The sequence below is a fragment of the Zootoca vivipara genome, chromosome 12 (genome assembly GCF_963506605.1).
Source record: "Zootoca vivipara chromosome 12, rZooViv1.1, whole genome shotgun sequence".
In the NCBI taxonomy this organism is placed as follows: Eukaryota; Metazoa; Chordata; class Lepidosauria; order Squamata; family Lacertidae; genus Zootoca; species Zootoca vivipara.
This window is the reverse complement of record NC_083287.1, coordinates 37,697,983-37,711,431: the sequence shown is the minus strand read 5'-3', so window position 1 is coordinate 37,711,431 and position 13,449 is coordinate 37,697,983. Positions and strand designations below refer to the sequence as shown.

Sequence of the window (13,449 nt, the reverse complement as noted above, 5' to 3'; positions counted from 1 at the left end):
ATGTGCAAATGTTGGGTCTATCCTTTAGGAAGAGGGAATGTTGCGACACATATGAGCTGTCCACATTTCTCAAAGAGTAGAATATGAATGCAGGTGTTCAATTGAATCCATAATATTTCTATCCAGTATTGGTTTTGTTCTTGTGCCCCTAGGCCTACTGTGTGGCCCATACTTCACACTAGGCCTAGGCATAAACTAGGCTTAAAATCGTGTCCTCCCTCAAAGAGGGCAACGTGTTGCAGTGCGACCTGGCAACCGAACCCTGTGTTTTGGGTGGGTACGACTGGATAGCCACAACACCCTATTGGAAGGTCCCTTGATGCTGGGTTGAATCAGGCCAATGGGACGCTAGCCAAACAGATCAAGGGACCCATATATGCACGTGACTCAGAGCTTCCTCTTTTGGTCAGTGAATCGGAACACCCGCCCACCTCTCCCTATTTTTAGGGCATGCACGCTTGACCTTGCTATGCCATCATATGTAATCTGTCGTTGGGACAGGGGCACGGCAGGAATTTCCCCCACTTGGCTGATTGGCTGGTGCCACTTGGGTTTTGCCTGCCGCGTAGCAAATCATCACAACTTGTAAGGTTGTGGATAGTCTCTGGTTCAGGTGATAGGGATGGGGGAACGCTCTCGCCATCCCTATGTGAAGGGTATTCCGTTAAAGGAATCCAGGGACTCAATGGTTTGGTCAACCCTGAGAGGGGTTGTGCCCGTGCCTGAGTCCAGGGGACATCTGGGTGGTGGACATAGCATGCCCCCAGCTTTCTGCCATTCCAGGTGTTCACCCTAGGCTGACCTATGCTGGTGCCCTGGGTCAGCGCTACCAGCAAGGGTGCAGGGAGCTAGTCAAACCAGAGCCTATGCAACAACTCACCTGATGTAATCAATAAAGTTGTGGCCTAAATTCTGCCAAAAACCAAACCAAAATTTGAGTCTTGTTTGAATTTATTTAAGGGGGGAGGTTTAAAGGTCTAAACATGCAACTAGGCCTCGCTTCTACATTGTAAGACCATACCAAATATTAAAATTGCCCTTACTTGAAATAAGGAATGTACAAGTCATCCACAATGCTGAAAAGAGCAAGTTGCATGCAGAGGGCCTCCACTAACCTTAAAAGAGCCTAAAAGACAAGACAGATGGGATACCTTAATTCCCTAACATTTGTTAAAGTCACAGAATGGTGGTGCTGACCTCCAAAGCCCTAAACAGCCCCAGCCCAGTATACCTGAAGGAGCGTCTCCACCCTCGTTGTTCAGCCTGGACACTGATATCCAGTGCTGAGGGCCTTCTGGCGGTTCCCTCACTGCGAGAAGTGAAGTCACAGGGAACCAGACAGAAGATCTTCTCAGTAGTGGCGCCCACCCTGTGGAAGGCCCTCCCATCAGATGTCAAGGAAATAAACAACTATCGGACTTTTAGAAGACATCTGAAGGCAGCCCTGTTTAGGGAAGCTTTTAATATTTGATGAATTATTGTATTTTAATATTTTGCTGTAAGCCACCCAGAGTGGCAGGGGAAACCCAGCCAGATGGGTGGGGTATAAATAAATTATTATTATTATTATTATTATTATTATTATTATTATTATTATTATTGCCACTATTACTATTCTATAGAATAATAGAATTGTAAAATTGGAAGGGATTCTGAGAGTCATATAGTCCAATCCCCTGCAATGCAGGAATCTCAACCAAAGCGCTTACGCGCTCACCACTATGTGTGTGACTGTAGCCAGTCTTTGTTTTATGTATGGGAGTGAAATACATGTTATGCTCTCTATAAGCATCTCCAATATAAAATATTATCCATTACTCATGAAACTCAGGAACATCTAGATGACAGCTCTGAAGGTTTGCAAGACTAATGAATGGTCATTCTTCCCTTCCCAACCTAGTTTAGTGGCAACAGACTCATTCAATACAGCGATGGCAGAATGGCTTCTCCCGCAGCCCACTGTAGTCACTGAAGTCTCCTAATTTACATCTATGAAAAGCATGGAGAGTGTCCCCAAAAAGGGTCAGTCTTTATTGGGAAAGTAAAGTAACATGGGCACCTAACCAGCAGAAACTGGAAAGAGACCAATGATTCATTTTGTGACTCTGAACAAGTTGAACAGACGCCCTTCACTTACTATCATTGTGGACTGAATAGAAAACAGCAAAATGCGTGCAAAGGGGCATCATTTTCCCTTGTACCAGTCCCATCAGCAGCCTAATTCTTCCCAAAGCAGGGAATATTGTTAAGTGCAAATAGTGCCATACATTAACCTGTTGCTACGCAACACCAGGGCTTGTATATTTCTTATGGGGAGCTGGAGAAAATCGGACTCTTGATCCTGAGTGACTACTATTACTCCTTTATATCTCCACTGTATGATTTGAATTAAAACTTGCTGAAGAGAAGGAGAGGTTATAGGCTTATTGGCAGCCTGGTTTTAGAATCTGGGCACTGCTCCAATGTAATTCCTCCGTTTAATATTTAATTTGTTTCTGAGCATGACCTGTCCTTTAATTTGAAGAGAAACCATCCAAATCTTTCACCGGCCTAAATAAGAATCATTTCACTCCAGAATTGCTCTCACAATATTAGCCATATCTTGCAGATAAATTACATTTTATGGTTATAGATGTTAGCATACACAACAGAGACGTGACAGAGGGAATTAGAATTAAGTGTGGAAGATGCGACGTCCAGAATAGGATAGAACATAACATCTCATTATAATGAAGAAAAATGTTCTTATTCTGCAAGGACAAGCAACAGCTTTTATAGTTGGAATTAGGAGATAAAGGCAAGGCAATAATCTCAACAAACATCTGTACTTAGCGTGTGGGGAAACCTTCCTCACCACTTTGCAGGATAATAAAATTGTCAGGCTTTAAAGCAAGGGAAAGGGACATTTTTAAGGCCAGGGGCCACATTCCCATCTGGACAACCTTCTGAGGGCCACATGCCAATCAGAGGCAAAAACCAGGCAAACACACTCAAAGACGGTATGAGTGTGGGCACTGGTGGTGGGTGTGAATGGGACGGAACCCCAAGGGCTACATGGGGCATGGAGGTCCACATTTGGCCTCTGTGACTGAGGTTCCCCCACCCTTGCCTTAAATATGTGATGGGGAGTTCATCCTGGTGTTTAGTTGGAATCTCCTTTCTTGTAACTTAAATCCATTGGTTTGGGTCTTACCCACTGGAAAAGAAGAAAACAAGCTTGCTCCATTTTCCACGTGACAGCCCTTTAGATATTTGAAGAAGACTATCATATATCTTCCCAGACTCCTCTTTTCCAGGCTAAACATACCCACGCCCCTCAACCATTCCTCATAAGGCTTGGTTTCCATACCCCTGATCATCTTGGTCACCCTTTTCTGCACATGTTCCAGCTTGTCAATATCCCTTTTAAATTGTGGTGCCCAGAACTGGGCACAGGTGTGGTCCGACCAAGGCAGAATAGAGCAGTACTATTGCTTCTCTCAATATTTTCCACCTTCTTCTCTGTGGAGCTGAAGGTAATGTACATGGTTCTCTCCCTCATTTAATCCCGACAACAACCTTGTGAGGTAGGTTAGGCTTAGAGCCAGTGACTGGCCCCAGGTCAACCAGTGAGCTTCATGCAAGTGGTGATTTGAGCTCTCCTCCAAGGTCCTAGTCCATTACTTTAACCAGTACACCACACTAGCTGCAAGAAAAGTAAGGCAGACCACTCCCAGCAAGCAAGCAAGCACACAAGCTTCAGATTTGCATAGCTAATCAACTTCAGCTTCCACTTTGCACCAATTTTGGTCATTCCATTTGCAAAGGACAACTCCATGGGCTAGCCTAGTATTGAGCCCAACTAAACTGGGATTGTTCTGGGCAACAGCAAGATAACACATTCTACAAATGCATCTAGCAACTAGAAATCATGCCCAATGGTTCTGAAGTCAGACAAACATTCTCAAGTACTTCCTGGAGTCAGATTTTTGAACCAAACAGTTCAGGGAGAGAGTTCACTGAAGAAATAAAGGTGATTTATTACCTTGATTCAATGTCCTTTTAAAATATTAACCTATGCATTTATTTTTAATGTAACAATAACAGAATGCTGAAAAGGAAAAAAAAACTTGATTTTGGCGCTGCTTTCATTACCTTGCAATAAACACAGACCTCCCAAATAGGACATAGTCCAGCAAGCACTTCATAAAAAGGTGATGTACATTTCTGATATTGTTTAGACTAATTGCACTGAATCTGGAATCTTTCAAGGGCAGCAATAAATATCCTTCTGTATCCTTTTAAAAGACATTTCTACTCACTGGCAGTCTATAAACTGAGGGATCTTGATAGATCAGCAGCTCCTGACGTAGCTGTAATTTCAGCTGTAGTTTACTCCCATGCCTTATTTATATAGCTTGCTTTATAATCTATAGCTTGCTTTGTTTATATGCCTCACACTAGTTTTATTTTCTGCGCTGTAGATTTTGTTGTCTGCTTATATATTAATTTTTGTTACCATCCACTTTTATACTGTGCTATATAGGCACAGGGCGTAAAAAAAAGTTTACAAATAATAAAGTTTTTTTAAAATGAAAGAGGAGTCCAGTGTCTTTTCATATTGAAACAAGAGCATAGGAATGGACTACCTTTCCAAATGGTTTTCTGTATCAGCCCCTAAACAGTCATTTCCTTCAACAATGAACTTTGATATCAAGACCCTATTAATATAGAAGCAAAGAAGGATCATCCAAATTATTTCTACATTCTTGTGGGACTCCCTGATTATATGGGTGTGCAAAATAAAATATGCAACCACCAAAACAACCTTGCAAAGATGTGCCGTATGTACAGAAGGGGGTGGTAACAGACTGACTTGCTGAAACCCTGAAGAGCTTACAGTAATTGTTCTGGAAAATTGTGAGAAAATTGTAAAACTGCTTCAAGAAGAAGAAAAATGTTTTCCTTCTGCACTCTACAAAACTGAACCACCACCCAGCTACCGTATATAGCAATAAAAGTATTCCAAACCTGAACCTTCTAGCAGAGCTAGGAATCCAGATGTTGGACCTCCAGATGTTGCTGGTCTACAACACCCACATCCTTGATGCTGGACGATTGGTATCTGAGTCCAAGAACATCTGGAGGGCCAGTGATTCCCCACCCTGCTGTAGTGCTATATACCGTAACACAGCACAGGCATGTCTCAAAAGGGGGGGTGAGAAAAGGGGGTCCTTCCCCAATACTAAACCATCTTTCCCCAAAAGGCTTGAACATGGCTCTGGTTAAGATTCCTCCTTTTAATTGCAGCATAAGCTTTGAAGGAACCAAAGGTCACTAAAGCAGTTTCATTGGACTACTTAGGCTTGTTACCCTGAACCCATGTACAAACTGTCTCTACCCATGTGCATATGTCTGTGTGAAAGACTGTACAGTACACTGGTTTTGAACAACTACTGGGTACCCAAATTGGTTGCTCACTGAGTGTTACATGTGAATAACTGTGCAAGTTTACAGCTTAGCTATTTGTGTACACAGGTTGCACACTCATTGAATGTCATGTGTGAACACCTCTTTTGTTGATTCCATACTAAGAAGGAGTTGGGGTTTTGTTTGCATGTACCAAAAGGGTGGTATTAAATATTCTAAGAGCTTCCGAATCAATGAAATTTTATTTCAAAGGCATATCAAGCAACCGCTTCCATGAAATTTAATACGCCAGCACCGTATGCTACTATTTCAGAGGCCCACAACAGACTTCCTACTTTTTATGTATTTATTTTGTTTCCATCCAGCATCTCTCTCCAAAACTGTTTGTTTGTTTTTTATTTGGCAATCCTTTCATCATGGCACCAGGGAAGGCAAAATCCTGAGCAATACAAGAGATTGTCACTATAACTGTTAGGGATTAGGAAAATTAAATCTGACAGTCTCAAAACAGTTTTCTTTGTTTAATATCTTAGAACTTTGCTCCTATGTCCAGGATGACAACTTGAGTTAGCACAGATGAAGGAAGAGGTCTCCTTCCCCCATCCCAAAATAGATTTATTTAAACTTCTTTAAACTGCCAGAGGCTGCGAAGAGGAGGATGGAAAGCAATAAAGCAATCATTGACTGTCTCAAAGTGTCTAGAAGTTTGTTAGCTGATGGAGGACTGTTTGCCAGAGTGACGGCTGCTAACTGATTGATGGGGAACCACAGGGGGAAATGGGCACCACCCAGGTATAAAAGCAGATTTTTTTTCTCCTAAGAACAACAAGAAGGGAAGGGGTGGAATTAACCTTTCCATTTGGGATGAAAGATGGCTTCTCAAATAACATATATCTCAATTTAGTACCTTTTTTTATTCATAGATATAATTTTTAACCTGCCTTTCATCAAGGAAATCCCAAGGCAATCTACATATCTATACAATTAAAAGAAACAAACAAATACAGTGGTACCTTCATTCCCGAACGGCTTGGCTCCCAAACAAATCGGCTCCCGAACACCGCAAACCCAGAAGTAAGTGTTCTGGTTTCCAAATGTTTTTGGGAAGCTGAACATCTGTTTTGGCTATCGGCATCGTTTCCGGAACCAATCAGACAATCAGAAGTTGCGCCTTGGTTTGCGAACGTTTTGGAAGTTGAATGGACTTCCAGAATGGATTGAGTTTGGGAACCAAGGTACCACTGTAAAAACATTAGTACAGTGGTACCTCGGGTTAAGAACTTAATTCGTTCTGGAGGTCCATTCTTAACCTGAAGCTGTTCTTAACCTGAGGTACCACTTTAGCTAATGGTGTCTCCCACTGCCGCTGCCACCGCCGCACAATTTCTCTTCTCATCCTGAAGCAAAGTTCTTAACCTGAGGTATTATTTCTGGGTTAGCAGAGTCTGTAACCTGAAGCGTCTGTAACCCGAGGTACCACTGTACTGTATATCAAGTGAAAAGGCAGAGCCTGGGTGCCAATAGGACAGCAACACAGAATCCAGGAAACTGCTCCCAAAGCCTCCACAGCAGATGAACTGGGACTGCCACAAATAATCCCCCAGAATATGATACTTGGAACAAACAGGCTGAACTAAAAAAAACCTGAACACCTCTCACAAGGTGAGAGGGATTGTGGTATTCAACGTGGAGGGACCTTATATGTGTAACATCCTTAGGACTAACACAGGAACACCACAAGGATGTGTGCTCTTTATACGTATGATTGTGTCGCTGCCCACCCTAGAAATAGGGTTGTCAAATTTGCAGATGACACAACCGTGATCGGGCTCATCTCTGATAAGGAGGGTGAAACGGACTATAGAGATGAGGTGGAGCGGCTGACAGTGGTGCAGAGTTAATAACTTGCTCATAAATACAAAGAAAACAAAGGAGCTTGTGGTGGACTTTAGGAGACAGAAGAACGAGGTCCAGCCACTTTTGATTGACGGAATTTGTGTGGAGAGGGTAACAATGTTTAGATTTCTAGTCATTGAGTTACAGGAGGATCTGTCCTGGAGTGTTAATACAAGGGGGCTTGTGAAGAAGGCACAGCAGAGACTGTATTTTTTGAGAATTTTAAGGAAAAACCATCTTCCACAAAAGCTGCTGCTTGCCTTCTATCACTGTGCCATACAGAGAGCATGCTCACATATGGTTTATGTGTGTGGTACGGAAACTGTACTTCTCAGGACAGAGCAGGACTGTGTAGAATTATTAAAACAGCAGAGAGCATTATTGGCTGCTCACTCTCCACCTTAGAACAAATCTATACCACCAGGTGCCATAGAAAAGCACTAGACATATCAAGAGATCCAACGCACCCTGGTCACCATTTCTTTCAGCTCCTGCCATCGGGACGGAGATATAGAACTATGCAGGCAAGAACGAGCCGTCTCAGGAACAGTTTCTTCTCTAGAGCAATTTTGGCCTTAAATGGAAAGCCTGGACTTTGAAGTCATCTTATTTTACTTGTTATTTGTATTATATTTACTGTTTTTAATTAGGTTTTGTAATTTTGGATTATGTGGAATGCTTTATCTGAGTGGATGTAGCAACCAAGTAATTTTGTTGTTCTCGCAAAGGGACAATGACAATAAAGATATCTTATCTTACAAGCTGTGGGGGAAGGAAGTGATCCTATGACTCAAGCATAACGGGGGGGGGGGGGAGAGAATGGTACCAGACAGTGGAGCACAACAATGGAGCACAGATGGAAGACTTGATCAAGGCAACTGTAGCGACTAGTACTTACATAAGAAATGAGATAAAAGAGGAAACCTAGAAAGGAAGCAAACGATGCCAAGAATTTCCCCGTTGATACCCATATAGGGCTACCCGGAATTTCACTCAAAAGATAGACAAATAAACGAAACATCATTTCTCCGGAATGTATATAGGCTCAGAGATTATTATAAACACATCCAATCCATTCCAAGAGGGATGTGGAGAAACCAATTCCAAATTATTGGACTCACCAGTTGGCTTATGAGGTACCAGGTTGATACGTTTATCAGACAACACTGCATCAAAGATCAAGGAACCAGAGATTTAACCTTCACTTTGAAAGATTACTGATGAAAACAATGTGGTGTTCTCCAGATGTTTTGGACTACGACTTTTGTCAGCCCTAGCCACCATGGCCAGTATCTCACCCAACATCCATCAGCAATAGAATTTTTCTGGAATGTTCTATATGACTTGTTTGCGCACTCAGCCAGCATTGCCTGGGCAAGTTTGTGATCAAAGAAGAAGCAAGATGGACTACAGCAAGAATTTCACCCCTGTGTACTGGAGCCTATTTAAGGAACATTTAGCCGCTGTTCTTCATTCACTATGAATTCTTTGTATACCCAAGTGTCAATTTCAATGAAGTTACTGTTTCAATGAAATGGGGAGGTAGAGGGCAATGAGGAGGAAACCCAAATAGCATAGTGTTCACATTGTTTTGATGGACTAGCTGTTTTCGTTTCTCATTTTCCGAGGAAAACTGCACACAGATGCACTCACTATTCAGCATTTTTGTTAGATTTCCTCTTGTCACTGATTCTGTCTATAATGCTAAAACAGAATTAAGGGTTTATGTTTAGTATATGGGCCCATACACTCCCCTCTCTCCTTCCAGCCTGGCAGCCAAGATGACTGGAATTGGCTACTTCCATTCTCAGCTATGTTTGAATTAAGAAGTAAGGCTGGTGTTAACCATAGTTTATTTTAACAAGTCAAGTTTCTGGACTACGATTTGAAGTCAGCCTGTTTCAATAAACCACACTTTGTCAAGGTTCAGTAATATCAAGAAACCATGAATAGTGGGGGGGAGGGACACCAAATGCTTTCAATCTTCTCCATGTGGCTGAGCCAGAGAAGGAGAAGCTTGATCTTTGCAGATGTAAAACCAAACTATGGTTTACCATTATATGGTCATTGCTGTCTGACTAAAGTAGCCTAAGTAACAGTTCTTTTAATCTTGTAGAAAGATGCTTCAACTATCATTCAGCAACCTGAATGAGTTGGTCAGTACAGATATGCATGACGGCATGGCTCCGAGAGCAAACTTAAGCACAAATGTCAAGAACACAGAATTGCTGAGACAAAAAAGCAAAATACGTAGTATGATGCAAAACAAGAGGTCCTGAAATTCCTTGAAAGTTACAAGAGCACAGTGGTGGTATATCACCAGCACTTTCTTGTCTCTTGGAAGCAGTTAAAGAATAGAGGACAACACTTTTCCTCCTCGTTTGTCCATTATTCTAAGGCCCATAATTATTTAGGCACAAGATACTGGATCCATTTATCTGGGCATGTAGTTGCATGATGAAAATTGCAGATGGCTAGAGGAGGGGGCTAAGTATGTGCACCCCACACACAGCACCATTCAGCCTAACCTGCAATCTTAAGATGTCAAAATGCAGCTCAGTATATGTCATGGCAAGCTTAACTCTCTTCCTCGCTTTCCTTCAGATAAAGGACATGCACGAATACAGAATATTTCATGCTACAGCAATCACGACAACTGGCTACTAGTTAGGAGCCAGTTCTAATTTGAATCTGTTTACTAACCAAATATCTAAAAATTGCTCACTTCTTTGTTATAGAAACTGTCCACCTACGCCTACATTTCATTTTCTGTTCTTTAGTAAATTACCAGCTGATCCCAGAACAGCTAAAACACTCAGATTCCAGTTACAGGTAGGTAGCCGTGTTGGTCTGGATCGAAGTAAAATAAAAAAATTCCTTCAGTAGCACCTTAAAGACCAACTAAGTTTTTATTTTGGTATGAGCTTTCGTGTGCATGCACACTTCTTCAGATACCAGATTCCAGATCATGTGAAACCTACGGGCTTAAGCTTTCTTTTCATTGCATCTTAGGGAAGCTACCTTTTACAAAGTCAGACCACTGGTCCATGTAGCTCAGAAATAACTGGCAGTGGCCCTCTTGGGTTTCAAAAAGGAGGTGTTTTTTTTTCAGCCTTACCTGGAGATGCCAGGGATTGAATTTAGGACCATCTGGATGCAAAGCGTAAGTTCTACCACTGAGCTATGGCACAACACACAGAGGCTGAGGGGCAGAAAGCTATGCAATAGCAGGGGCTGAGGGGCAGAAGCATGTCCCTGCCAGCTCTCCAATGCATGAAGCCCATTCACACGGACAACACATGAAGGATTATTATTATTATTACATGTATTTATATGTTGCCTTTTCCCCTAACAGGGACTCAAGGCACCTTACAGATAAAAGAACAGTCAAAAACAAAGGGGTGGAAAGAAAGAATTAAAAACAACATTAATATGGAAGGCACTTTAAATATATATAAAGATTTGTTTAAAACATACAGATGTTTAGAATAAAAATAGCACGGCACCAGCTTTTTGTCAAAAGCTTTTGAGTCCCAAGTATATAACCAACATACATGTTTACTGGCAGGCTCAAGAAATTCTGAAAATATTATTATAAAGGACTTCCTCTTTGCAGAGTAATGTCAATTCGTTCTCAAAAAGGCTTGCTCTTCTCATGTTTAACAATTCTAAAATTGAGGCAATACTTTCTACCAATTTACCAAAGACTGTTCAGGCCAAAAGGCTGTAATTTCCTGCATTGTTCAACATTTTTTTAAGTTGGCATTACAGTGGTTACCTTCCAATTCTCTGGTATGGAGGGTTATTTTAGTCAGAAGCTTTAAGGAAGAAAATGTTAAACTATGATAAAAGTGTGCATTGGCAATGAGTAGTATGAAATTGAAATAAGGAATAGACAGGAGGTCAGGTCTATAGTGTTAAGACCTATTTATGTTTTGTTGTCTTATTGTTTGGTAAGAAAATTTTGTATTTATTGTTATCCTTGTGTGTAAATTTGTATCTATGGTTTTTTTGTTGTTGCCGTTGCACCAAATTATTTATTTTAAAAAAAGTAAAATTACTTATTTCTTCTTAGTTTCTCAAAAGACTCAGTTTGAGACTCACACTGACAGTGAAGAAAACATGTCACCGTTTCTTTGGCCTGCACTGATCTTAAGCCAGGGAAGGCCTAGCTGCTCACAAACAATCTAAGACATCAGTTTTGCATTGTCACAATACCAGTCTGCACCTTTTTGAAGCTCAGTCTTTTCAGTACACATCTTGCACTTCTGATTTAGCACTACATCACCAAACAGGAAGTACAAAAGCTGCAACACGACATCAGCAGAAACCTTATAGTCCTGTCAAGACTCCGACAAAATGATACCAATCCAACTCTAACTCCTACCTGCCTAAAGAGGTAAAAAGTAAAGGTAAAGGACCCCGACAGTTAAGTCCAGTCGCAGACGACTCTGGGGTTGCGGCGCGCATCTCGCTTTACTAGCCAAGGGAGCCGGCGTTTGTCCTCAGACAGTTTTTCCAGGTCATGTGGCCAGCATGACTAAGCCGCTTCTGGCGCAATGAACACCAAAACCAGAGAAGCACACGGAAACACCATTTGCCTTCCCGCCGGAGCGGTACCTATTTATCTACTTGCACTTTTTTGGCATGCTTTCAAACTGCTAGGTTAGCAGGAGCAGGGACCGAGCAATGGGAGCTCACCCTGTCGTGGGGATTCGAACCGCCAACCTTCTGATCGGCAAGTCCAAGAGGCTCAGTGGTTTAGACCACAGCGCCACCAGCGTCCCGCCTAAAGAGGTAGAAAGCCCGAAACACTTTGTATTCATTGTGTCTATTCCAGCCAAGATCCACTTTTCCGTAGCAGCCCAAATGAAGATCACTAGCCTTCAAAAAGATTTGGTTAATTATATTTTTCATACACATGGCACATGTTTACACTTACCTAACTTCCCATAAGGGAACTCTGCACTCCACCCAGGTTGCCTGGTAACTCTGACATCAAGGCATGATGCATGATGGGGCATCGCAACAGAGTAGCATCGTGCTAGCTGTGATTTTGGGAGACCTAAAACGGGGGGAAGTGAGATTGCAGTCAATGTGTATAATGGTTCTTTTGTAATAGGTCATTCCAATTACAGTTGTAAGATTGTTCCATTTCAAAAATTATGCAACTGACCTATAAGAAAGCCAAGTTCTCGCATTACATACAAAACAAGGGGCACATGTATTCTCACTTGCATGAGGGGGGCTGTAAAATCAAAATACCACTCAATTTAAACCACCAGAATCACCTTGAAATTAAAAAGTAGACATAAAACAAATAAAATAAATAATAAATCACTTGAAACTGTAGTTAGAAACTATTTGGGTTTCTTGCCAAAGCATCAATTAAAATCACAGTATTCCACCACTTAGGAAACTGTAGGAGAAAAATATGGTGTGATTACTGAGAGCATCAGCAGAATTAGGATATTATTTCCCATCCAAATTTCCAGATCCTATTCTGTTTAATGCACTTCTTAGCTAGTTTAGTTTTCAATTCAACAACAGGAAATAGGTGCTGCAAACACATGGAGGTGATAATCGGATATTCTATTTCAGCGAGCTTTCTTGTTATAGCATTGGATTACATGGAAAAACCTGTCTCATTAAACTGTCAAGATGTAGTTACTGACTAGAGCTAGAAACTGAAAGAATACTCCTTCTATAGAGACACGAATGAATAAAGCATAGTTTGTAAGGATCATCAACAAGCTTCAAAGTAAATGTGATGGTTATATATTCACATTTAAAATAATATATATGGAAGTATTACCCTCAGGAACAGAACAAACCAAGATAGTAAAATTCAACAACATCTCTCTATACAACAAACAATAAATTTTGAACACAGACAATAAGCATTCTGTGAATATGCCTACTGACAAAGCTGAATGATCAAGCTGGTCTCCTGGTCATTCACAACTTCACTCAAGAGAAAAAATGAAAGTATGAAGTCAACATTTTAGAGATTGTTTACAGCAGAAATGGGAAATCTGAGGCCCTCTAGATGAAGTTGGACTCCAGGTCCCACCAGCACTGGTCAGGGATGATGGGAACTGTTGTCTAACAACATCTGGAGATCAATAGGTTCCTCATCTCTTG

The 13,449-nt window shown here is 41.4% G+C and overlaps 1 protein-coding gene across 9 annotated transcripts in view; it reads right to left on the bottom strand.

Moving 5' to 3' along the window:
* The window catches only part of KIAA1217 (KIAA1217 ortholog), a 333,401-nt gene extending 321,031 nt beyond the window's left edge, over positions 1–12,370 (bottom strand). For all 9 annotated transcript variants that reach the window (XM_035129887.2, XM_060280831.1, XM_060280846.1 and 6 more), the window contains exon 1: positions 12,248–12,370. In XM_035129887.2, coding sequence (XP_034985778.2) covers positions 12,248–12,329 — 82 coding nt within the window. In that variant the 5' untranslated portion in view covers positions 12,330–12,370. The remainder of the gene's footprint in view (positions 1–12,247) is intronic.
* Positions 12,371–13,449: the final 1,079 nt, after the last annotated feature.